Source organism: Camelus dromedarius, chromosome 10 (assembly GCF_036321535.1).
Source record: "Camelus dromedarius isolate mCamDro1 chromosome 10, mCamDro1.pat, whole genome shotgun sequence".
Lineage (NCBI taxonomy): Eukaryota > Metazoa > Chordata > Mammalia > Artiodactyla > Camelidae > Camelus > Camelus dromedarius.
This window is the reverse complement of record NC_087445.1, coordinates 28,877,326-28,903,736: the sequence shown is the minus strand read 5'-3', so window position 1 is coordinate 28,903,736 and position 26,411 is coordinate 28,877,326. Positions and strand designations below refer to the sequence as shown.

Genomic DNA, 26,411 nt, shown 5'->3' with positions numbered 1-26,411 from the left:
GAGAGTATGATCTCTCATTTTAAATTAGGTACAAAAGAGCCCTAGGTACTGTGAGGAAGCATAGAATAGAAAAGGGAAAAAGGAAGAGTGTTTTATAGTCAGACACCCAAGGAGAAGATCAAGTGAATCTTATAACTTCACCAATTTGAAAGGTTAAGAAAGACAATTCCAGAATGACTTGCTCCTGAATTACCACATTCAATTCATACCTTAAATTCGAGCTCCATTCCTGTGACATTCTCTCCTGTTTCTATTTGTGTCAGCTTCTGAATGTAGGCATACAAGTTTCTAGCTGGCACTTCGGTATTTCCACAAGTCACTGCCTCCAACAGTGCATCATGGATAAAGATGTATTGGTCTTCTGTTTGAACCATGTAATTCCTCTGGGCTCTCATTAAAGTTACATGGCCATAAATATCTACAGTTTTTTCATGCTTTATTCTTTCTAACATGGCATCTATTACAATGAAACAACCAGTCCGGCCAACTCCCGCGCTACAAGGGAAACAGAAAGGAAAAGTCCAAATGAATCTATCAGGAAACCAACACATCATAAATTTATCTCCATTATTTTTAGTAACTAGGTTTTAAACCCATTAATTCTACTTAAATAGCTACTGTGATTATTTTGAAGCATTCTAAACCAAAGGGTAGGGAACAAATTACCAAGTAAAATTAGATTGGTTTTCAAATGTAAAAATATTAAATCTGTTATCTATAAAAGTGCCCCTTGATCATGTAACACAAAGTAGACATTATTGTGAAACTATTATAAAAAAAACACACTTAGGCTTTTTATATTAAAAGATATTTTAAAAATTGGTCAAGATCTATGTAGGTTTTATCTTTTTACAAAACATTTCAGTCCATTTTAGTTCAGTTTACAAAGAAAGAAAAGAAAAAAGAACACTAGTAAATCACACAACTTGAAACATTTCATGTTCTAAAACTCAACAAGGAAGTTTTAAAACCAATCCAGTGGAAAGTATATAATTAAAATATTAAAATGTTGTTACATACTAAAAATAGTACAGTGTATTCCAATGGAAAGAAATTCTTAATAAAAAAGCAATCACCAGAGAGTGTGGGTGTGTTTCTTGTTTTCACTCCTTTTTTTTTTCCAGAGTTGAATGTATTTTGAAATTACAGGTGAAATTCAAGCATTCTGTGTGGGAAAATAAAAAGCCTCAATCTTTGTTACTGAAGAAGCCGTGAGGCTTTTTTTTTTTTAACTCCATTACTTCTGGACTTGTGGGTTGTTTTTTAGTTGGTGCAAAACGATTCAAAGAAGAGGAGGTGAGCGATCAACAAAGCAGAGACAAGGTTTGCCACTCCAAGGAGACAATCTAATTCACGGAACTGGATTACAGAGTCAGGTGGTTGGAACATTGGAATTTCCTCGAGTGTGGAAAAGAATACTAATGACACAACACATCTATGTTCTTAAATCCAAGGTAAGCTTTTTTTGTCTCCTAACCCTTTAGGCTGGGTCTATTTATGTGTCAAGTATGGCTGAATCCAAAATGTTTTTCTCCTCCTGATCATGGATGTTCTCCTGGCTGGGAAACATGTAATCAACAGGAATAGGTATATATCAGCACCTTAGACACCAGACTACAGACAGACTCCTTCATTCACCACGTGCCACTGTTTCCCATCATTTATAACCTATGCGTTCATTTATTTGTCCATCTGTGCAATGATAATGTACATCTCAATTCAGTGAACAATAAAGTAATTTGCTAAGGAACATACGGGATATAATGTTAAAGGTGGACTAGATCCTACCTAGCGTTCAGAGTCTATCAATGGAGATAATACTTTACAAAACTATTTATACCTCAATTAAAAAAAGAAAAAAAAAAAGAATGTGTTGGTTTTGTGGATGGATGATGTAGCATTTGAACCAGATCTTGAAGGACAGGAAGGATGGGGAACTCAGGAGGCTAGAATAGCAAAAGAAACAGAATGGCTTTTGCAGTCATACCAGTGGCTCTGGGAGCTGCACATAACATTTTCATAGGCCTGGTGAAGCGCTGGTGCAAGGAAGGTACCAGAACTCCATATAAATGCATTTAATGAGCACTAGGGTACCTGATTCCACTGCCAAGTGGCAGGAAGGTGGTAAGTGAGCATTCTGTAACAAATAATACCTTTATTTAACTACTGAGCAGTATAGTTAAAAACCAGCCTCCACGCAGGAGCCCTGAGGTTTGGATAGTAGGCTAAGTGGGAATAGGATATAACCACTATTTTAAAATTGTTTACTTTTTTATGTTCTGTCAGTCATAGAAGGTGACTCTGTGTATCTAGTCAGAGAGCCTTGGATACTGACTCTAAGACTCCATCAGGATTTAAACCACAAAGTGACATGACATTGAGCTGTAATGCAAAAGCTTTATGTGACAAAGAGTTTGAGAAATGAAAGCACATTTCTAAGCACAAAATAATTAGAAACTTGATGCACTGAGATCCATAAAGTCCCATTTAATTTAGTTTGTTTTACCAAGTAAACCTTTAAGGTGGCAAATTTCCCTGACACTCCCCACCTACTCACTTCCCCACTTCCCAACACCAGGCAGGATTACAGTCACCCTCTGTCCCAAATCCCTCAGTGTCTTATATACCACCCTATCTAAGGTGTATTGTGAATTAGTTTGGTAGGACTATCGTCTGCAAACGACAGAGTGTATCTTGAGAGCAACATTTCTGTTATATTTGCCCTGCACCCAGCATACCCTGTGCAATGACATTTGTGAAACAAGTGAGTGAATTAGTGACTGACACAAGGGGCCTAGTGTAATGAGTGGCCCATCCAGGTTTGGTAACAGGATCCCTCAGTCAGTGAAAGAAATCCTACAACTGACAAAGGTTCAGAACCATGTGGCGAATACTTGAAGGCTGCTCCACAAAGTGTTCGATGGAGAATAGGGGGACAGGAAAATGCTTTGAGTGCTCCCCACATCTTGGTCTCCTGATATGCCAGCACATTGCAATGAAAAGAAACTAAGTAAGACTTAGTCTGGAGGCGGGAGGCAGCCCCCACATTTGGCAGATTCTAAGACTACGGAAATCTTTTTGTGTTTTTCTGTTGTCTTTCTAAAATGTTTTCATCCTAATTGTGCATTGCTTCTAACCGAATATAATTTCATGCAGTATTTTCCTAGTGGAAACCACACTGAAAGCCTTGTAACTGAGCCCTATGTATCAAGTCACATCTAGATACTGGCAGGGATATTTTCTCAAAATATGCATCAAGGGCCATTCCAAATGTCTGGATGAGGTAAGGTTCTGTATTCTGACAGAAAGATACCACAGACTCTTGCAAAATTGGTAGAAATAACTATAGATCCTAACAATATCAACCTCTTCATAGTGGTAATAATACATTTTTTTTCTCAAAAAATGAGGAAGGAAAAAATCCAACATGTGCCTATGTCTAAATCTTGAATTGTGGGAGGAAACAAAGAGAAGCTATGACTTGTGCAAAACCTATTTTTTCCCCTAAACACAAAAGATTGTTAACTTTCCAATCTTGCTGTTCATACAACCCCCCTGGAACTTTCTTGTTACCTCTTTTCTAGGATAAAGAGTTCCTGGGGGTTTTAAACGTTAGGGTGTCTTTTAGCTTGAAGTGAGACCACGAGGTTCAAAATACTTTTGTCAGATACTAATGGCTGGGCGTCCTTGAGAAAGTCACTTATCCTCTCCTTGTTTTCCTGTTTTTCTTAAATCATGATAGTGATAATTAACTCGTTAATTATCTTGTGAGTTTTAAGGCTGAATTAAACATACAGCGTGCTTTGCAAACATAAAGGAAGATGCAGTTGCTTTGTAGGTGTCAACCCCATTTAAAAATTCTACCTCTGGAGCTGACAACAAGAAACAGGCATTGTTAATGCTGGGAAAATTTTGATAGAATCACCACAGGATCATTTGAGATTAGCCTTGCTTTAATCTACCCCCTCAAGCTGCTCTCCCTTTTCTCCCCATATTTCCAATACTTATGTTTGAAGAAGTTTCTGCATTCACAAGTATTGTCAGGGTAAATGAGATGGCAGTAAAGCGCCTTCCCACCACAGTGCTTAGTGTCCTGGAGTCATTCAACAAATGTCTGTCAGTGTCCTTTCCCCTTCTAGGATTCACATTTGGGAACTTCCCTGAAGTCATGTAGCTGATGGTAAATGGCCAAACAGGAACTCCAATGCAGGTTCTGAGATGCTACACTTCGGCACCACATTTCAGGGCATTACCCTTGCTTCCCACTGCTTTCTGCCATCTGAGTAAGAAACAATTGCCAGACATGGAAACTTTCTTGTGACCTACCCCTCTGTAACAGTCCTTTAGTGATGTTCAACTATCCCTAATGAAGGTTCCTTGAAAAGTCCTTCTTCCTTGGTATCTCTGACTGATTGAGGGATTATGGGGAACATCACAGATGCTCCCCTAGGGGTTGATGGTAGGAAGGGAGGAGATTTTATAATAATCTCAACGACAAATAACCTGAAACACGTAGCCTATGAAATTAACCAAAAAGATCTATGACTCATATGGAATGTTTCCATGGACTCTAGGACAGGGTGGAATTGGAAACCAGAATCAAAGGTGGAACTCTAAATGTCATCTTTAGAAGTCTGCTGGCACCTCTTTAGACTGTGCCTCAGTATGTAAGGTTTTTTCTGTTTGGTTCCTGTGCTCATTATCCTCCTGCTTCTCTGGGTTCTTCCATCTGTACCTCTTTCTCTAATTTACATACCTCTGCCAGCCCCCAAAATGTAGATAATGTCCCCAAAGTTCTGTCCTCCTTTCTCTCATTCCCTTTCATGGTTCAGCAATAATCTTCAAACAAATGATTCCTAAAGTGATAGCCCTTTCTTTGAGCATAAGGGAGACCTATATTTCAAACTGCTCTCAGATTTCTCTAGAAATAAACAGATTCCAAGAATAATCAGCATTTTCTCTGCTCAAATCTGCCCTTCCCACTCTCACTCTCCTACTTGACATTCAGATCTAAAATTTAAGAATCGGCTTGCACTGTTTTTGCCTCTTGCCCAGCACAATAACAAATTATAAGTTTCTGTGCATTCAATTTCTACAGTTTTATTTAACTATCCATCAGTGGTGTGCCAGAGCTGGCAAAAGCCAATTGTTAAATTCTCAGAAATTTTGCTTAATTATATTAAAAATGACGGTAATGCTCAAAACAGATTGCCTCTTAATTAGTTTACATTTGTCCTCTTGAGGTGAAAATATTATATAATGATGTGCTACTGAGTATTTCTCCCCAGCTTTTGCATTCAGTTATGTCATATTTATAGCCTGGAACCGGCCATCATGGGAGTACTTATACCAAGGAAACTGGCAACTACTACTCCCTCCTCCCCCCTCCCCCCTCACCTGAGAGCTGGGGCTACACATTACCAGCGCATAGACTGTCCTAATTCATCCATTCCCACCACCAACCAGGGACAGAGTGGAAAGTGAGCATTACTTTGTTCTTCTGTCCACATTTGTTATTGCTATACTATGCTCTTTCATAACTTTGAAGGCTGTTATCCCACCAATAATTACTGAGTGCCTATCATGTGCTAAGATCTCAGGGAAGTGGTAATCTAAACAAACATGATCCTTTCCTCATGGAGATGATGGAGGGGGGGATTGGATATTAATAATCATATGAATAAATATATAACTAAGAATCTCAACAACTGCTCTGAGGTCAATGTGTAGAATGCTGGCAGATCACCTTTGAGGAAGCATCATTTAAATTGATATCTGTTATAAACAGAACTGTATCTCTTCAAAATTCGTATGTTGAATCTCTAACCCCCCACCATGACTGTATTTGAAGACAGGGTCTTTAGGGAGGTCATTCAGGTTAAATGAGGTCATAATGTTGGGTCCCTAATCCAGAAGAACTGGTGTCCTTAAAAGAAAACAAGAGATAGCAGAGATCTCTCTGTGTACAAGCACACAGGAAAGGCCATGTGAGGACACAGCTAGAAGGTGACTATGTTCGATTAAGCCCAGAAGAGAGGTCTGCCCGGAAACCAACCCGAGTCACCCTAATCTTGCCCTTTTGGCCTCCTGACTTGTGAGAAAGTAAGTTTCTATTAGTTAAGGCACCCAGTCTGTGGCACTTCGTCAGGGCAGTCCTAGCAAACTAATGCAATACCTAAAGGACAAGGAATGATTTGCTGAATTAAAAAAGGTGGAAAAGCTTTTGAGGAGAAAAAGTACCCCAAGAAGAGGTCCTGGGATGGAAAATAGCTTAGTATATTTGACTAACTAAAAGAAAGCCAGGGTGGCTGGAAGACAGTGAGGGGAAAAGGGCATGTTCCCCATATTTATTTTCCATTTTAAGGATTGTTCACCATTTTTATTACATACATAACTGTATTAACTGCAATTATTTAAAATAATTCTCTTTTACTTTTCATAGTTCACTTTTATGACATGGCTCATCTACTCGTGAGTTCTTTATTTTGATACATTTATTGGTTTGCTGAAATATGTCTTTGAATAATGCTTCGCATAAAATACACTTGGATGGTATTCTGATGCCTCGTATATCTGAGAAATTCTTTATTTGCTTTTACATAGGGCCAACAGCTTGGTTATGTGCAGGATTACTGGGCTCCAGTATTATCTCCTCAAACTCTAAATATATTGCTCCACTGTCTTCCTTTGTATTTTGTATATTGAAGAAATCATAGGCCAGTCTGATTTTTGGTCAATAATAGCAATTTTCCCCTAAGTATTTGTGGGTTTTCTCTTAAATTCAGAGATTCAAAAATGTCATCTGGATGTGTCTTAGGCACTGGTCTCACCTTTCTATCTGCAAGGCTCTCAGGCCATACTTTTGTTACAAGAGCTATGGCCGCCTTTCAGCTCCAGGAAAATTTAACACATGTTAAGCTCTTCCACCTCAGGGCTTTTGCTTATGCAGGCCCTTCCTCCTCCTCCTCATGTCTACCTGTTGTGGTCTACCTTCCTTCAAGGCTCATCTCACAGGCTGCATCCTTGATCAAGACTCTACCCTTGTTTTATTCGTTCTTGGATCCTTCTGACAGTGTATAGTTCTTTCTTGGCAACTGCCTTATCTTACTTTTGTTTTCTGGTTATTACCTTTACGCCAGGTGATGATCTCCTTGAGGGGAAGAACAAGACTCTTCCCTGTCTCTACTATGTTGGACAATTTCTCATGGCAATTCCCTTTCCCAGGAAATCAAAGGTGCTCAACTTGAGTTGCAAAGTTAAAAAAAAACGTTAAAAAATATTAAGCCTTCTTCTGAATCAATGACACATACAGAAATATTCTCCCCAAAGGCCCCAGCAGGGGAATATCCTCTCATACATGTTGACAAAGATAAAGGGAGTTCTTCTAATTTGATAAGATGGAAACAACCTGTGCTTATGCTTGACTCCAGCTGCTAAGAAATAACAAATCTCAGGCACTACATTTTTCTTAAGAAACTGAATGCTGAACATTCAGAGCTTTTAAAAGAATGCCAGCCTACTTTTGTTTGAATTTCCACGTTCCCACAGCAGCACATATTTTACTTCCTTCTCCAATTTACTCTATTTTTCACCCATCAGTATCTGAGTGCAGTGCACCTCTCAAAATGAAGGATTGTAGTTCCAAAAGCAAATGCATTTTTCTTTGATCATGGAAAACTGAGCTCCCCACAGCAGCGATAATGATGGGACCCTATTTAGGGCTGTTTGTTTTTCATCATTTCAACAGCCTTCAACCTGAAACATGATAAGGACAGCAAAACTGATAAACCACCCTTATTTTTATCTATTCTGTCGGAGTAGTTACCAAGCACAGAGACAGATTTTTCTAAATATCTTTGGGGAAAGAAAAAAAAAAAGAGTGCATAACCCTGTGCTTCAGGCTGAGGCCAGCACAATTCAGTACATTTATTATGTTACAGAAAATTCCAGCAAAAAGGGAAGAGGACAGCACTTTTAAATCACGTCTAGGATTAGGATGGTCTCTGTTACCCTTGGAATAAAACCAACTTTCTAAATTACCCTCTAGTGAGGACAATAATTCCACTAAAGTAAACCAGATTATTGATAAACTTTTGCCTCAAAAAAAAAAAAAAGGTTTCAGTGAGTGATAGTTATTCCAGTGTTTACAAGCTGAATAACTATGCAATCCATTAAACAAGTACGCCTACTAGGAAATTGTTATTACTTCAGTATTATCATTCATCCAGTTGCAACATTTGTTTTCAATTTCTAAAAACATGATTGAGTTAGTCCCATGAGTTGAAATATGCTTAATGTCCCGTGATGCGATACGGTAGTAATGTGCAAAAGGAAAACATTAAGAGGCATAAGGGGGCTATTTTGTACTAAAATCATTCTGGGTATTTGCTTGAAAGTTGGCTTTTCTGATTAATCTGGTGGAGTTTTAATGCTGACCCTTTACTGATATTTCAATGATCTGGCAAAGGAAGACAACAGAATTAGGAGATTTTACAGATCATTTAGTTGGGTGCAAAGACAGTAAAATATGGACCAGAAATTACGGTGAGCATTTTCTACATATATTAGCTCGTAATCTGATTGGATAGTATATTTCAGCTGTAACAGGAATGGCATTTATGAACTACAAGGCTATTTAAAAAGGAATCTAATAGAAAGGATTGAATTTTATGACTGAGATGTAGAAGATTAATCAGATGACTATTCTGATAAAACTGTGATGTGATCTTGATATGGTTGCTGTTCTGAAAGTTTTCTTTCTTTTTTTTGACAAAAATTAACATTTAACTTAATATGCATCTATACTACATCTCTAGAATATTGAGGGCTCTCTACAAAAAACAGACCCATGAGTATTTTAGTATTACATTCCCTGGCATTTCTTTTAACTAGAATGACCAGAGAAATTATACAGATTTCTTGTATATAAATATTCATCTGCCTAATTCACTTTTACATACTAGTATAACATACAAATCAAAAAAATTTTTTTGAACAAATTGTCATCGAAATGCAGTATCCATGCAATTAAGCAGTTTGGGAGGGCAATTTTGCAGTGTTCATTAATATTTAAAATTCACATATCCTTTGACATAGCAATTCTAGAAATCTGTCATGGAGGTACCTGTACACATATGCACAGAGAGCTTTAGAAAGGGATTTTCATTGCAGCATTATGTGAAGTAGGGAATTAATATGACTAAGGAAATGGTTAAATAAACTATGGCATATAAATACCAAGAATACTATGCATCAGTTAAAAGAATGAGGTAAATCCATGTATTGACAAAAAGAAAGATTTCTAAATATGTTGCAGAGTGATATATACATCATGATAACACAAATTTTTTACAAATCCACACAATATGATATATATTTTTATATGCATACATGTTGATGCAAGAACTTTATCTGAAAAGATACACAAATTATACCAATAGTTACCTCTTAGTGGAGACTAGAACTGGTGATGCTGTGGTAAGGGGGTAGTCTCCCTTTAGTTCAAATGTGTACTTTTTTTTAGCAAGGACAGCATAATCAGTAAGAATAGAATTAAAAAGAAAAATAAAACAATGGATAAAAAGAAATATAAAACAATGGAGAAAAAGTTACTATTATAAAAATATGAAAGATCAATAAACAGTTGAGGGCCCAAAAAACTAGAGAAGGGGGAACCTCATTCACTCTAGCTTGGGAATACTGCCCAGAGATAGGTTCTCAGGAGAAGCCAGGGTGCTGTTGGCAGCTCTTTGCAGCCTGGATTTGTTCCTGCTGTCAGGTGCTGGCCTTTAAGGAGTGGGTTCCAGAAAGAAGATATCATAGAAAGAAGGATGCTTAGTAAAGAGTTAAAATAAGCAAACAGTAGGATGAAATCACCCAGAACATTGATCACTCTAGAAGGAAAAAGTGCATTGCATTCTTAGGTGGCATCCTCTGATGATCCAAAGTTCACACTTCATCAAAAGAGAAGAAGCAGAGATTAAGCCCAGAACAACTGACCTGACAAGGAGCCTAGTCTAGAATATTGAGAGGTCAAGGGTAACCTACTCATCAAATTCCCTCAGAGCATTTTATTTTTCCAGACAGCTCAAAGGGGATTTCTTAAGAAGAATTACGCCTATAAAAATCCAAATCCACATGGGCATAACTGACTTTTTTTGCCCAAATATGTTGACTCAAACAGAAGTCCTCCAAAGACTTCTTTATGATCTTGGCTCTGTTCTCACATTGTCTGCCAAACACATTCCTTATTATTCTTAAAATGTGATGCTCAAGATAAATTAGAAGGCTAATATGTTTATATAAAGAACACCTGAATATGCCATAGCACGGTTTTATTATACTGATGGAGAGAGACCAATAGGCAGAGATAAAGCAGACTCAGCTGGTCCTTATAATTGGTAGTTAACTTGAATCTGAATGAGGTCACTCAAATGATGCTATGGAATTATAAGGAACTATATCATTTTCACAGAGATTTTCTTTATAAATGCCATATCAGTTCAATCTAGATTCTAAGTTTTGTTTAGAGTGACACAAAATTATCCACATTTTGAGAGCGGATACAACCATTAACCAAGTCTGCCAAATAAAGCTGCACAGGTTGCGTGCTGCTCAATCCAAAGAAAGTACCAATCACATAGATTATGCCGTGTGTGACCTGTGCAGTCCACACAGCAAGCAGGCTCCCCATCAGCAACGTAAGTGCTGCTACTCCTGACTCAAGTTAAACAAGAGTCAGACGGACGGATGGACAGATGAACTGATGAACTACTGAAAGGTATTTGGAAGATATTCAAACTTCAGCAACTTTATTTCTATTGTTTTGCAAAGTAATGTTTTCCCACAAGGGCAAGAATTTTGGGTTTTTGTTTTTGTGTTTTTGCGTTTTAAAAATGAGATTATCTTCATTTAAACATAAATCGTCCAGTGGTTTTCAAGGCTCTTATCAGGGGTTACAAATTGGTAGCTCTGTGATTTATTTAGTCCTTTTGTTTGATTCTTACAAGCTTTTGTAAGGCAGTGAGAATCTCAGTCTCAATACCGTCCGTTTACCTACCACCTTGTCCAGGGTCTGCTTAACTTTTGTGTCACCCCCCTGCAGACCTCCAGCAGGCCTTTGTGTTGGTGTCCCCAAGGGCCTGATCTGGCTTCTTAAACTAAAAAGTTTCTGAATGAATGCATCAAAACTGCTCACTGCTTCTTCCAACTCCTCTGCCTATTTAGATTTTTTGAAGGAGGAAACTGAGGCAGGGGTAGGAATTTGACCAAGGCCATGCAGCTGTTACTAACAGAAGCGATACTTGGGTCCGTGTATCCTCTTTCCCAGATTCATGCTTTCAGCAATGGAGTTTTACTGAAAACAAGATGACAGTTTTCCTTAGAGCACCCCAGACAGACCCAAGGTCCATCATTATATCCATTTAGGCTGCAAGGATATTGACCCAAAAAAGCCCTCTGCTGTGCCTATAATTGTCCTTTCTTCATGAAACATTAGCTCCCTGACTCTTTTCACCTACCCAAAAAGAAAGGAATTAAGTGGCTTTTGGAGCACTGTCAAGACAGATCTTCATGTACCTGCTGTGTATTAGCTAGTTGTACTGATGTCATCTCTGTTTCAGATAGATGAATGGCTTTCTCCCCAGGCATTTATGCATTGTATGTCTATCCAAGTGGTCTGTACACATTCGCAGGCAGTATTAAAACATAGATGCCTGGGCTCTGCTTGACAGAGTCCAATTCAGTAAGTCCAGAGTGGAACTCAAGATTGTGCATTTCCAACAGGTTTCAAAGTGATACTGATGCCGCTGGTCCCTGGGCCATATTTCAGGTAACAAGGATACTGAAGCACTCCTCTTCTAATATTTTTATAAGTAAATGAGGGCCAAAAGACGTATCAAATATACTCCTAAATATCTACTTATGTATGTGTATATGTGTATTCACATGAATTCATGTGAATTTTTTAAAAAAATCTTGATCTCATTCTTATATAGGATTTTTTAACCTAATGGACTTAAAACTTCAATGCAAAGGAGAGACTGCAAAAGCTGCTCTCAAAAAGATGTGGTTTCTTTCTTTCTTTCTTCCTTCCTTTCTTTCCTTCTTCCTTTTTTTTTTAAGGGCAAAAACCTTACTATCTCCAGATACCTGCAAATGTATGCAATTATCTTGCAATAGAACTCAGATGCCAGAAGCCCACTTTGCAACTTTTCTTTGCAGGAAACAACCCTGATAACAAATGAATCAGATACTGAGTAATAAGACCCAAAAGTATTTTTTCCAAAGAGAGAAAGCAAGCAATAGAACCCTGATTGGAAAGACATAACAAAGATAACAGAACTATTTTTAAGCTTCATTTTATGACCCAGGGCATAGCAAAATAGGTTGAAATAGAAAGCATTCATGCTGATTACATGAAATCAAAATACACGCTATTCAATGGCAGCCAACATGTAAAAAAAAAAAAATGCAGCTCAGTTTATGCAATGAATTGCAGTGTTTTTTCAGTGTGGGAATATTTCAGAGTACATTACAGGTACAGCTGGGAAAACTCCGTGATACCCCTGTCAAGATCTCAGCTATTTGGTTATAAAAATATTTTCACATTTCCTGCAGATGTCTAGATTCCTTTCTTTGCTGGTAATTTTAATTCAGAACTTATTATTGACAGCTGTTTGTTCTGATAGACCCTAATTGCTCTTTTACCAGACTCAGCTGTGAGCAGACTGATTTCTTTTTCCTTATAGAGTATATTACATATAAACACAAGCAGGAAAAAAAAATAACCAATTAACTAAATACGTGTGCATAAACTGAATCATTGAGAGCACTGATCAAGTAATATCTCTAACTGCAACATAGGTCAAAGGAAATTACAGCACTTAGAGTTTACCGTATTAAATATAATTATATGGAAATATTCACAAGCGTTCAAATATAGTGATGATGAGTGGCAGCATCTGAAAATTTACCCGTTTAATAAAGAAAGTTATAAATGACTACGTTTGAATAACCGACAGGGCATTTAATCTACTGAAGGATTAATTCAAGGATATCTATCTGCCACACTGTATGCCTAGAGCCTGAGAAGCCTGCCATAACCAACACTAGTCAAGAGGAATCGAACATACTGTGAGATCACTTTGCTATGCAGACAGTCCTTTCTCTGGAGGGGAGATTTTCTGGGGACACACCAACTCTTTTCCTTGCTCTCCAATCACTGCTTTGGAGGAGCTGCTTTCCCTAACTTTACCAGAGGAGGAATACTGTTTGTTCAAATCAGAGCTATTTCCTCTGGAAGATTCTCTTCAAAGGCAATGCCTCATTTTAGCAGCTCCCCAAGAGGTTACACGAACAGCTTGGCAATGTTCATTCTATCAAATGCCTCGGCAGCCTTTCTCATGGAGTCTAGGCCAATTTGGAGACCCCAAGCTGCCTTCCTTAGTGGACTGGAATCCCCTGAAGAGGGGTAAACCAAGGGCTGGATTCAGTGGAGACCATATAAGCAGCAAATAAGACTGTATTTGAGAAGAGCAGTAGCTCGTTTTATTTCCTGTCTGTCTGTTGTGGAGACGAGGGAATGTGGTGATCAGGGATGAGCAAACTGCTCCTTAGTGAGGGACTCATTCAAGGGAAATGAACTTTTTCTTAACATCAGGGACACTATATGGTGCTTCCCTTTCTGGGGGCACTAAGTGCTTCTCTTTGCTGACTTAATCTACCTCATATAGGGAGGAAGATATTGGGAATAGGTTGCTGATTACCCCGATAATTCTCAGGGACGCAGCCTACATTTCCATGAGCACCAGACATAATGCTACTTAGAATGCAAGCCCCAGACTCAACATTTATAAAGCCTTACATAATGAATGTAAAGTAACCTATGGGGCTAGGTACCCACAAAATCTGATCTACAGCCAACTCTCAGCCGTCCCCCAGCCAACTAACAATGGAAACCATTTTATTTAGCATTTAAGAATAATGCCACTATCCTTTATTATTATTTTTACCTACACAGCACAGATTATACCATTTAGCATTCTTGTATGGCTTTGCCCATGGTATTGCTTTGGATACTGACACTTCTGCTCAACGTTCACTTATCTGTCAAATATCTACTGAATGTCTATTTCATACGTGGCATCAGTCCAGGGAAGAGGGATGCAATGGTGAACGAGACATCATTTCTGATCTCATATCTCTAACGTTTGGATGTTACAGTCCAGGGAAGAAATTCAGTTTTTGCCCAGGGAATTAAATACTCACCACATTTAAATAGGCCCCCCCCCCTTTTTTCTCGAAGGTTCACTTTTTACTGGTTAAAGTAATTTAAATATAATTAAAGTATTGAATGAGTTGACAAAATTATTTTATTTTTGTGTAAACATGACAGGGAAAGTAGTATGATGTGATATGCTCATTTTATGAGTTAATTTGGCAAATGGAAAAAGCATGAATTTTACAGATTAAAAATTGTCTTTTCCAACTGCAAGATATGGATATTTGGTCTTTTACTTATCCTCCTTGAGCCTCAGTTTTCTTATCTGTAAAATGTAAACCCATTCCTTAAGGTTGCCATAAGGCTATTGTTGGCAAAATGTATTTTAACTAATAAATTCTTAATGTTAATTTCCTTACTCTCCTTTTCCTATGAATCAAGGACCTGGAGTTGAATATTTGACTTCAGTTAGCCTAATGGCAGAGTAGATATGCATGGTTTATATTAAAGACGTACACTAATGAATTTATGAAACTAATATTCCATTTTATTTCCTGATTTCTATCCTCTGATGGGAAAAAAGGTTATATGTTATATACAACTGAATCAGATTTGAGACTTGGAAGAGAAATTAGAGATGCTCTAATCCACTGGTTCTCAAAGTGCAGCCCCATGACCAGCAGCACCAGCGTCATCTGGGAATTTGTTAGAAATGCAGATTCTTTTCCTTATCTCAAGTGGTGATTATGTTTATTCCATCATTTGTTTCTGAATATGTGCATATAGATTAATATTAATTAATTCATATATATGCATATATAGATATTTATATGCATTTTCTTATCTGATCTCCATTTAACCAGTCTACCAACCAGACCCAAATTTCCTTTTCATCCAAAAAGCCCCAGTATGTTGCTCACTGCACCATGTCTGTTTAAGGCTTAGGAGGCTAGTCTCTAGAATATCTATGTTCTTTTGTGATGTCACGGTGTTTATTCCAAAATAATCAGTTATTTTAGTTAAAAAAAGTTGTCCATGTTAAGTAAACTAATGAGATATGGTTACAAAATAAAAGAGCTGTTTCTGTGAGATCTAAGGTAACTGCTTTGGGAAGACTTACTAAAAGTCCATCACTTCCCAAAAAGCAGTGTCCCATCAGTCCCCCAAAAACACTACTGAGTTAGGCATAGGTGAGATAATAAACAAATGGAAAATAATTTATGAAAATCTAGAAACATTCTAATGCTTAAGTTCCTTCAAAACCATTAAGTTCTTTGTCTACATTAAATACACTAAATGTACTAACCATAGGCCATATGCAAAGAAAAGTTCTTAGTCCTAAATTTAAAAACTAATGAATTAATATAACATATAATTATATATTTGAAGTTAACATTAAGTGAATATGTAAATTCTTTGATTTCTTTGTTTAACAACACTTTCTCTAAATGACCAAGTCTTAACTGGATACATATATTAAGGCCTTGATTGTTTTAGGAATCTTCCATATATGTTGTTATAAGCTCTTTGAGGATGATGCCACACTGTTTCATCTCCATGCTAAATAGCTTGGAGCTCTGCATAGTTTAGTTTTAATAAATATTTACTGGTTATTTATTAAATATAAATATATGTCATATGACATATATTTATACATTTTTTACTGACTGATTAGACAATTGCTTTTAGTAATTCATAGTCCTGTTTTATCACTGTGAGCCAAATTAACTCTTATGATAACACTTCCTAGAGTCCTTTGAAAAATTCCAAGGGGAAAAGAGTTCCATGTTTAAATAGTTTCAGGAATTCCCTCTTGGAGGTTCAGAATGGAAATAATATTTCACAGGGTTGAGAAACTTTGTTGTAAAGCAATTTAACTTAGTTTAACCCATACTAATTTGACTGTAGGAAATCTTCACATAGCATCTGGTAACAACTCAGGGCTCAGTGTGCACATACATTGATAAGGTATCCTGAATTTTCTGAGTGACTGGCTTTCTCATGTTCAAACTGCGATTCTGGTTCCATAGACTCTTCATACTACTTGTCTACAAGTCATACCAGACTGGGTATGAAAATCACTTGTCAGATTACATATGCCAATCATTGTTTACAAAATGGTCAAGAATCGGATTTGTGAGACTGCTATTTCTATTCCTCATTGGTTTTCTCTTTTCTAAATCTAGTAGCTAATCATTTCTGATTCTAGCTCTACATTGGCAGATCAAAGTCAGTTTTACTCAGGGAAGTATGAAGCATGGATGTTAATCAATAGTAGTAGGGCCTATGATGGACTGAGCTTTAAAAAAAATAACATTTAATTTAAAAATAAAAGCTCTGAACAAACAAACAAACAAACAAAAGTTGTCTTCAAGCCAAAATTTGCTAAGGAAAGTTTGGGGAACAAACTCTCCACAGAGGGAGGTGATATCCATAGTGTGGAATCATTTTAAAACTTAACATCATATGACTTTGGACTTAGGAAAGCAGAGTGAGTAACAGATTATAGTGGCATAAGAGATACAGTCCAGGAGTACTTAACCTGAAGCTGAGAAAGTGGTAATGAGTGCCCTTTACATTAAATATGTCCATGGAATTTGAACATTTGCCCAAGAGAAGGCTGCTCAGGTTATTAAAACCTCAGATGTTGAATGGCAGTTATGTAATGAGTTTCTTAAAAAAAAAAAAAAAAGAAAGAAAGAAAACCAGAAAATGAAGTGCCATTTAATAAACACTGCCTGAAATGTTGATAACTGAAGCTAGATGACAGGTGCTTGGGGGTTCATTATGCATGTTCTCTCCTTGTGGGGATGTTGAAAACATCCAAACTAAAAAAAGGTTTGGAAAGATAGCTTCTTTTTATCCCCCTGATATAAAGTTTTTTTGTTTTTTGTTTTTTTTCCCAATTTACCCTCCCTAAATGGGAGAAATAACAAAGAAGATGTAGTTTATAACCATTAACCGAGTTCTAATAGCTAAGACTGGACCTAAATTTTTATGTCATAGCTAATCTGTGATGTGAAGCACCTTTAAAAAGACACTGTAGACATAAATGATGATTCCATTAAGTGCTACTTGATAAGATTGTCCATATGGAAACACAGAGAATTCAGCAAAAGGTATGATGACTACCTTAGGAATTGATGTAACTTTGTACATTATGTATGCCACAAAGAGTCATTCTAAAAATGATATCCATGCAGAATTATTATCTCAGATTTTTTAAATGTGTTTATTCCTAAGCCATTAGGAAATAGAAACACAATAACAAAGACATACATAAATAGCTCTTGTAACTGGACTATACTCACAGAGTCTCTTACTGAATTCTGTGAAGGTTTTGCTAAGCTTGTGGCTTTTCTATTGTGCCCTACAAACCAGTAAGTTTTAGTTTAATTAAACCAAGATAACAAGTGAATTTCTGCTGGAGTACATCAGAGAAAATAGTCGGAAGTCAGGTCAGTCATTTCCAGACACATAAAAGAGGGATGAAATGTTAACCATAGGTTATAAAGAATTTTTGTGGTTTGCGACATGATTGGCTATGGTTTTTCAAATGTAAATGGTGAGCATGAGTTTAGACTTAGCAAGGCTTTCTGCCAAATTGATTTGAATTGGAGTTGGGTAAGGTTGGCAAAGTAAGACTTTTTAAAATTTATTTATTTATTTTACCCTCTTGACCCTTTTGATCCATTTCACCAACTTCCATTCCTGCTCCCTTCTAGCAAATAGCACTCTGTTCTCTGTATCTGTATTTTTGTTTGTTTTTGATTTTGACTTTTAGACTCCACATGTAAGAGAGATCATATGGTATTTGTTTTTCTCTAGAATGACTGATCACCTGTGAACCCAAGTTGGGACTGAATTTGAAGGCAGCCAGAGAAAACTTACTATGATTTCCATGAAACCAAAATTCCTCCTCCTCATCATCATCGTAAGTAAATAAGCATTTAATCTACTAAATTTTATGCAGTTTTCCCTTGTAAAGAAGACATCTTTGGCAAATGATCAGATTGTTCTCTACCTTCCCAAACAAACAGAAACTCAGTCAGGCACGTGATTTGACTGCGCTTTCATAGTTTTAGGGCATTTGAATGTCTCTTAATTTTCTATGCATGCAATTTCCGTTTCTTAGCCTGAAAGCCAAATATGTGGTGAAAGTCATAGAATTCAGAACTTTTATTAGCAAATGTTTACAGCAAAAGCGTTAAGTTCCAGGAGCTTCATTTATTACTTTGCACTTTTAAATTCCCTCCCATGTACGAACTACTTTAGGAAGGTTTGACTTTAAGTGGGGTTCTAGGATGTGTATGAAACATGCCTCATATTTTGAGATGATTTGTGGTCCTTCTTTGTCCACATTAAAATCTAACAACCTTGGCTCTTGATAAAATTTACAGGCTTACAATTGCGACCTACTGAGATTGCATCTTTTGTACATTTACTTCCTATATTCTCTTACAGTATTCAACCTGAACTTACTCTTAAAGGGCAGTGTAGTCAAAATCCAAGGGTCCTCAAATAATCTGTATTTAGGCAATAGGTTGGGGAAATCTCAGTAACAGCCCTACCCCAGTAGCAAGAGGGGGCTGTGTCCACTCAGCCCTCCTCTTCAAGGCCAGAGACCACAGCAGTGGGGTCAAAAATTACAGACAGAAAAAGGCACTGCAACCCTTGTCTCTTACATACAAATCTTGGGGTAATTATGGATTCAAGACAAAGAGACAAATCAGAAAATAAAAAAACAGGGGACAATGGCAAAAAAAAAAAAAAAAAGAATCAGGTAGCAGTTGTGGAAAGAATTAAATGGCCTTTTCTTCTGGTTTCTTACTTCTTTCATAGATTGGCAAAAGAACCTGTGTTTTGGGTTACACTGGGGGAATTTGTTCTTATCCTGTTCTGTGAGGGAAATTCGCATTGAACCTAACTGGGCTGATCACAGCAGCATAGTGAGGAATAGAGAGGAGATCAGTAGGGACTCACCACTGTCATATTTGAGCTGAAAGAAAGGTCTGATAGGATAACCTTGTGGTGGGGTGTCCAGTGACAGTCTTGAGACCATCCCCCCATCACCAACCAGGTATGTTCTATCTCCAAAAAGAGCCTTTTGTTTGCTTAATGTATTATCATTTAGTTTGTCTTCAGCACAGAGACCATTTATACATGCAGATTTCTATTTCAAAAGGGATTCTCTTCTGATTTTGGTGTTATTTCATACATGTCTGCAACAAAAAGTTCTCTCCCCAGCTGTACTTACTTTCAAAATGCAAAATGTACGTTGTTAATGCTACTTATCAAGTAAAGGGTTTAAAAATATTTGCTAAACACTTGTTTATTTATATGAAAGATTTCAGAGTTTTGCACAGTTGGATTTAGAGCATTTAACGAACACACTGTGAGTGTGTGAAGGAAACACAAGTGATCCCAACAGATGGCATGGTCAGAGGCAAAGGGTTTGCTAGTGCATGAAACAGCATAGATCCAAGTTGAGAAGTCTGAATGGCTATAATTGTAACACATCTACAGTAGGAGGAGGAAGGTCATTTACATTATGTTAAGAAACATAGGGGCAGATTCTTATCTTATGAAAGGGTGTTACACGAACTGAGGATTTGGCACATGGACTGCTATCGGACAGTATACCACATACAGTTTTTATTTCAGTTCCAGGAGAAAAACAATATTAACAAATTTCTTTCCATCTTTGCTTCCTACATTATTCAATAGAAGAGGTGACAGTAGCATCTGCTGTACTTGGCTGGAGCCTGGAATGAGGGAGCTGTCAGTGACGAGCCTCCCAGGCACGTGGCTGCTATGAAGCCCGTGCTACAGCCACGGCACAGCCAGGCTGGAGCTCCAGTGGAAGCAGCAGACACATGAGGCAGCCACTGCGAACCGGAGCAGGGCTGCCAAGACAGCATGTAAAGTCATTTTTAGTGGCCTGAAGTGATTTCCACCATCATGGGTCTGGGCACTACTGCAGAGCAGGCGGAGCTTCTCTCTGACATTCTCTCCTCCTCCCTCTGGCTTCCCTCTACCATTTTCTGCTGCCCTGGCCTTGCTGACCACCTGGGTGCCCAGCACATACGGCGTGCTCCCCAGCTACCCATTAGCCCTTCTTTCAATCAGTCATAATCTTGAAGCTCTGTGATATACAATGCATCCAATACATTTAATACACCAAAGTTATCTACTCTGATCACCTTCGTTCCAAATGTAGCACCTCCTGCCATTATATAGGTGCTTTCTGATGATTTTCCTAATTCAGCTGGAAAATGTTAGAGACTTCTTAATCAAATTAATCCGAACACAATTAAAAGGACCATCTTGCAGTGGGAAGTATAGTGGAGGAGCATTTAGAAGGCTTGAGTCCAGCAAGAGTCTATGGAAAAGTTGTTAACCTCCTTGGGCCTCATTTTATTGTTCTATCTCTGAAATTAAAGAGAAGAAGCAGGTAAAGAAGGGAGTTGGGGGAGGGGAAGAGGTAGAGAGCAGAGGAGGCAGAGAGAGAGAAAGAAAGGGAGGGCAAGTATCTGGGAGGCTTGAAATATACTTTCCAGGTCTATGATTCACTGTGAATAAATCATGCTCCTGGAGTTATGAGTTTAGGAAGAAGCCTATTAACCCTAATAAATCCTAAATTACAGGAAGATGTAAAGGAAATATTTTGAGGTAGGATGAAATGGGAGTAAAGAGTATGAGTTTCTACTACCACACAAGTTATGTCAGCAAAAATAATCAGGTAGAGGTTATAAAACAAATTACATAGACTTTTTCTCTAATTAAAAAAAAAAAAAGCAATTTCACATATATACAAAAGCTTCTGTATTTTGGGGTTGGGGGGGGATTTGCTCCTCTTATCCAGCCTCAGGAAGGAAATACACAGTGGACTTAGCCAAGCTGGTGAGAGTTGAGCAGAAAGAAGAGCTCCTTCATTCAGTCCAATAAATAAGCTTCAGCAACACAGAACTCAGTAGTGGAATAAATGAAGTCATACATTATTTGTTACTTTTCCCATCAAGAGATAGAGTCTGTTTCATCCCTCCTTGAATCTGAGCTGGCCCTTACCTTGCTCTGAGCAAAAGAATGTGGTGGAAGTGATAAATACGACTAACAAGTGTTGGCTTCGAAAGGCCTTGGGAGTGTCTCCTTTGATGCCCAGAACCCTGAGACCAGCAGACCAGGATGAAAGGCTGTGGGGAGAGATAGGCCCCACTTTCCCAGCCCTTCTAGCTGACTGCAAAGGAGAGCTCAGGAGAGACCAGCAGACTGCCCAGCCCCAAGTCAACTCATAGAACAGGAAATAAGATGCTGTGGTGGTTTTCAGCTTCTAAGTTTGGGTTGGTATTTGTAAGCAGTGATGGTTAAGTGATGGATATCCTCCCATTTTAAAAAAGATGCCAACCCCTAAGACATACAGATATACCAGAAACAGAAATATGGTTACAGTTAAAAAAAAATTCCAATGTTCAAAACCAACCCAAACTGATAAAAAAAAAAATTAAGAGAAAAGGCATACTTTCTTGTAATAATCATCATTCTCATAATCCTCTCCTGACAAATGTTAAAAGCAATTTGAGCAGGTAGCTCTTTAGCCTTTATCATCAAAGTGAAAGAGCCCCAGTTAACCTTGTCCCATCTCATCTAGTTCATCTTTTTTACCTGCTTAGGTAGATCATAAACCATAGACTCTACAAGATCCACTTTAGCCAGTGCAAGTCTTGACTACTGACCCTCTCTTGATGGACTGAAAGGCAGAGAAAGATTTCTTTTTGGAAGGTGTGGGAGAAATATCAAAGGACGTGGGATGGGAAAAGAGGGACTGCTCAAGCCCCTTGTAAGAGGATGTAGAAAAACTAAATGAAAAATGTTTAATCATTTCACAAAACCCTATCGTCAATAAAATCTGTGATTTAAAAAATACAGTGTGCTGTCCCAGAAATATCTATCCCCCAAAATCAAAGAGCAAGGGATTTCAGAACCTGCAAGCTTGGGCAGGGGTCTGACATTATGACTCACTTTTCTTCAATCCACCTAACCTTTTATTTTGGTCTCCACTAGACACTGAAAAAGGGGACAGCCACTGAGTCATATGCCACTTAAGGGCATTCTGAGGGCTTCTTGTTTTGAACTTCAGAATGCAGAATATCCATAACAAGCAGGGATATGAATCAATGTGATTGATACACTAGCAAAAAAGACCAGCATTTATCAAACCCCCAAGAATGTGGCCCTTAAAAGTAGCCACCATTGCAGGCTGAAGATTTATTGCAGCAGGGCTGCCATGGTGCAAAAGTATTTTTGGAACTCCTTTTTGGCAGCTGAGTTAAGAGCCTGTCGCCTATTCTTTTGAATTCCATAATGGTGGCACATTTTTGTCCTTGAAGGTAGAATTGTTTATTAAGTACCAAGAGACATCTAGAGCCAAGTCTTTGGTTTGTATGGTTGATGATCAAGGTAGTGAATGTTGTTGTGTGACTTTTCAAGTGATGAACCTAGTTCTCTGCATGCTTTAAAAAGTGAGTCTTAATGTAAGTCTCAGAGAAGTTCTCCCAATGCTTAAAATAAGGATGCCATTCAAAGGTTTTTCAAGCTTTAAGCTTTTGAGGTGGGTGATCACTTGGATGCATACATTCTGCCACAATCAAAAAACAGTTTCATCGCCATATAGCAGTGGTTCTCAATTGGGGGTGACTTTGCCCCCCAAGGGGACATTTGGCAATGATTAAATTCACTTTTGACTGGCACAGCTGTTGGGAGAATGCTACTGGCACATGGTGGGCAGAGGCCAGGGATGCTGCTAAACATCCTACAATGCACAGGACAGCCCCTCAGAACAAAAATTACATGACCCATATGTCAACAGTGGTGAGGTTGAGAAAACTTATTTTCTATCTTATCTACATTCTAATAAGAAAATTTTTTCAGTACAACGAAATAATTATTACAGTACTTATGCATGTTTAAATGTTCTAGTTGCCACTCAGTTTCTAGGTGTATATATATACACACACACACACATTTTCTACTCTTTTAAATCACAAATTAGATAGAAGTCAAGCTCACATTTCTTCTTTGGATTTTGGTAGTATTCTTTGTTTGATAGTAATAGAGCTAATTTAAATAACCACCTATTTAATGTGGGGTAAAACACATAATGTGTTTTAATGATAATAAAAACATCAATAACTACATTTTTTGACTTCTATGTTGCAGGTAGCTGGCTAATTATCCCTTTACACATACCATCTTGTTTAATCTTTACAAACAATACTAGGAGGGACATACTTCTATTATTCCCACTTTACTGATCAGAAGCTGAGGCTTAGACATGTTAAATAACTTGATGTAGTGCAGCTGGGATTGGAACTGTAGGAAGCTGATTTCAAGTGCAGTCTTCACCACCCTGTAATGATGCCCCCAAAGGGGCTTTCAGATCTGCTAAAAGCCATCTTTGTTATATGCTGGGGACAGTTCTGCTCTCATTTATATAACACAAACTAAGCAAAATAGAGAATGGCATTGAAGTATAGACAAAGAGGAGAAGACCCTGAAACTTAAACCATGGGTTCTCACTCAGATTTTCTATAAACAAGTTAAAAATGTGGTCTACAACAAGGCACTATAGCCAATTGAGACTTTTCAGCATCTCAGTTTCCTTGTCTGTATAGTGAGGATGGTAATAATGCAACCTACCAGTCTCCCTATAAGGATGAAAGCAAATAAATGATGGGAAGATGCTCTGTAAATTGTTATATTCCTACACAAAAGTGATTTGGTTGCAATTCTTGGGAATGGAATGGAATGGGAATGGTAAGGTGAAAGTTTCTCAGTTGCCCTTGAAGAGATTTTCATAATAAAGCCCTAATATATGACTTAGAAGTTAGATAGCTTCTTAGAATACTGGTCTTACCTCTCCTCTATTGCCTTTATAATGCTTCTTCTCGAACAAATTTTCCGTTTCATCAGGAAGCCAGCACTCCAAACTCTTTCAGTTTGTGTTTTACATTTTATACCTACTGGGGCCACTGTGTGATTTCTTTTAATGTTTTCTTCTAGTATAATTACTTTTAATTAAATTGATATTTAAATTAAGTAATTTAATTAACCAATATTTAAATTAAGTATTTCAGTGGAGGTAAGGTATTTTTCTCTTATAGGATTGTGCTATACACATATTGAAGATATGGCCTCCTGGTTTTGTATCACCATGTTGTTTTATAAACTAAAATTTTGCTTTGCATGCAGAATTATTGATATAGAAGAACAGAATCTGGCATAATAATTTCCATATGGTATAATTATTTCTCCTCACCTTAAAATGTTTCCATATATAGGACATAATTTGTATATTCCACCCATTTTCTTCTCCAGAGATGTTGGTACTTTTAAAAATTCTGTCTTTCAACTACAGAAGGCTAGCTTCTCTTATTACTTAATTTATACATAAAAATTAATCCCAGGTTTAAGGAAAAGGTGGGTCTATGGTTTGCACTTGTCAGCATCTCAAAACTATCACATGCTTTGGCAATACTTGTGGTCTTTGATTTAAAGTGATACTTGAATGGAAACACCAGGAAGAATAAAGGATAGAATTTAGAATGAACGGTGAAAAATGCATTAAATAGTTTTCCACAGCACTCTTAGCCCCTTTGGATCACAAGGTCTTTTATTTTTATGCTCACATGCAATGCTTTCCAAAATCTTTGACCTTGAAAAGGCCATTTTTCTCTATATTGGGTTGGAATTAGGAGTACATGATTATGCTGTGAGTATGATCTAAGTAGTTTCTTGGCTATGCTTTCACCTATAAAGTCAAAAAGTATTATGAAGATTAGATCTTCAGGATCTTTCCAACCCCAAATTGTCATTTGATTTTTACTGTGGCCCATTGATGATCTAGGACTATCTAGGTCTGGCCTGCAGCTCCTGTTCCTTCCAGTTTTGAAGACTGGTTTCATTCTGTGATGTGAAAGATTTAAATTACCCTCCAAAGTTCTATTTTCTTCTCCTTGGGGTTGTTTCATTTAGAAGACAGATTCAGGGGGGTCTTGATCTATCCCTCTTTCACATTAATTCAGAAATGAATACATTTCTTCTATGAGGAAAGGGTATGCCTTTGGTCCTAGAAGGGGTTAATGTGACTTGGAGTTAGTATCATGAGCCTAGGTTTTATAATTAACTCAGTAAAATTATAGCTTCATCCCAATTTATTCACTGTTAACAAGAAGCAAATACTTAGAGCAAATCAGTTGTTGTATCCTTTTGGTACTAGCAGAATATAAACTACACGTTCTTCTGAAAAACAATACAAAGAATAGAGCTCAAAAAAGAAAAAAAAAGAAAAAAAAAGTCCATCTTCTAAGAGGAAGACTGAAACAATATGGGAAAACACATAATGTCTGTGAAAATCTAAACTTAATATATCGCCCGAAACTCCTCCCCGTTAATCTCTTTCAAAATCATATTTTATAATAAGGAGAAGAAATATTGCATATCTCTAGCACTGCATAGATAACTGTGAAGAGACAATAGCATATATCGATCCATCTGACAACCATTTGGTCAACAAGTATGTAGTAAGAAGTTGTGTGTAAGGAACTAAGGTAGTTTCTGCAACAAGAAGAGTCTGAACTGGATACAATGGTGGATAAGTCCAAGGTCATGGACTTTGAAATAAGGCCTCAATTTATGAGCTCTCTGACCTTGAGCAAATCACCTATGACCTCCCTGTGCTTAACTGGTCCTCACGAGTAAAATATATTGTTTTATGGATTAAAAGAGTGAACCCTTAAGTGCTCAGTATTACCTGGAAAAGAGTAATGGCTCAGTAATTGATAGCTGTTGTGATGATGTGAAAATAAAATGATTACGTGGTAGAAGAGACTCATTTTCTAGCAATTACCTCTGATATAGAAAGACTGAAATCAAGGCTAGAATAATCACTGTGATAGAATAATTACCTCTGATATAGAAAGACTGAAATCAAGGCTAGAATAATCACTGGGGTCAGAAAGGAAGGAGTGGCTCCTGTTGACCAAGTCCCCAGGGTAGCTTGAAAAGTGAAATGCCCTCCACGTGGTTGGCCAGAGAGGCTGAGGCCCATCAGTGATGTGCAGACTGGAGAATTCATTTGGTCTGTAGGGCCAGGCAGCCTGTGGCATGTAGTGGCTTTGCCATCACCGGTGGC

General features: G+C 37.6%; 1 protein-coding gene across 20 annotated transcripts in view; it reads right to left on the bottom strand.

Annotated features, from left to right (window-relative positions):
- PTPRD (protein tyrosine phosphatase receptor type D) overlaps window positions 1–26,411 on the bottom strand; it is a 1,876,190-nt gene that overhangs the window by 14,286 nt on the left and 1,835,493 nt on the right. For all 20 annotated transcript variants that reach the window (XM_064490208.1, XM_064490209.1, XM_064490212.1 and 17 more), the window contains one exon: window positions 210–495. In XM_064490208.1, coding sequence (XP_064346278.1) covers window positions 210–495 — 286 coding nt within the window. The remainder of the gene's footprint in view (window positions 1–209; window positions 496–26,411) is intronic.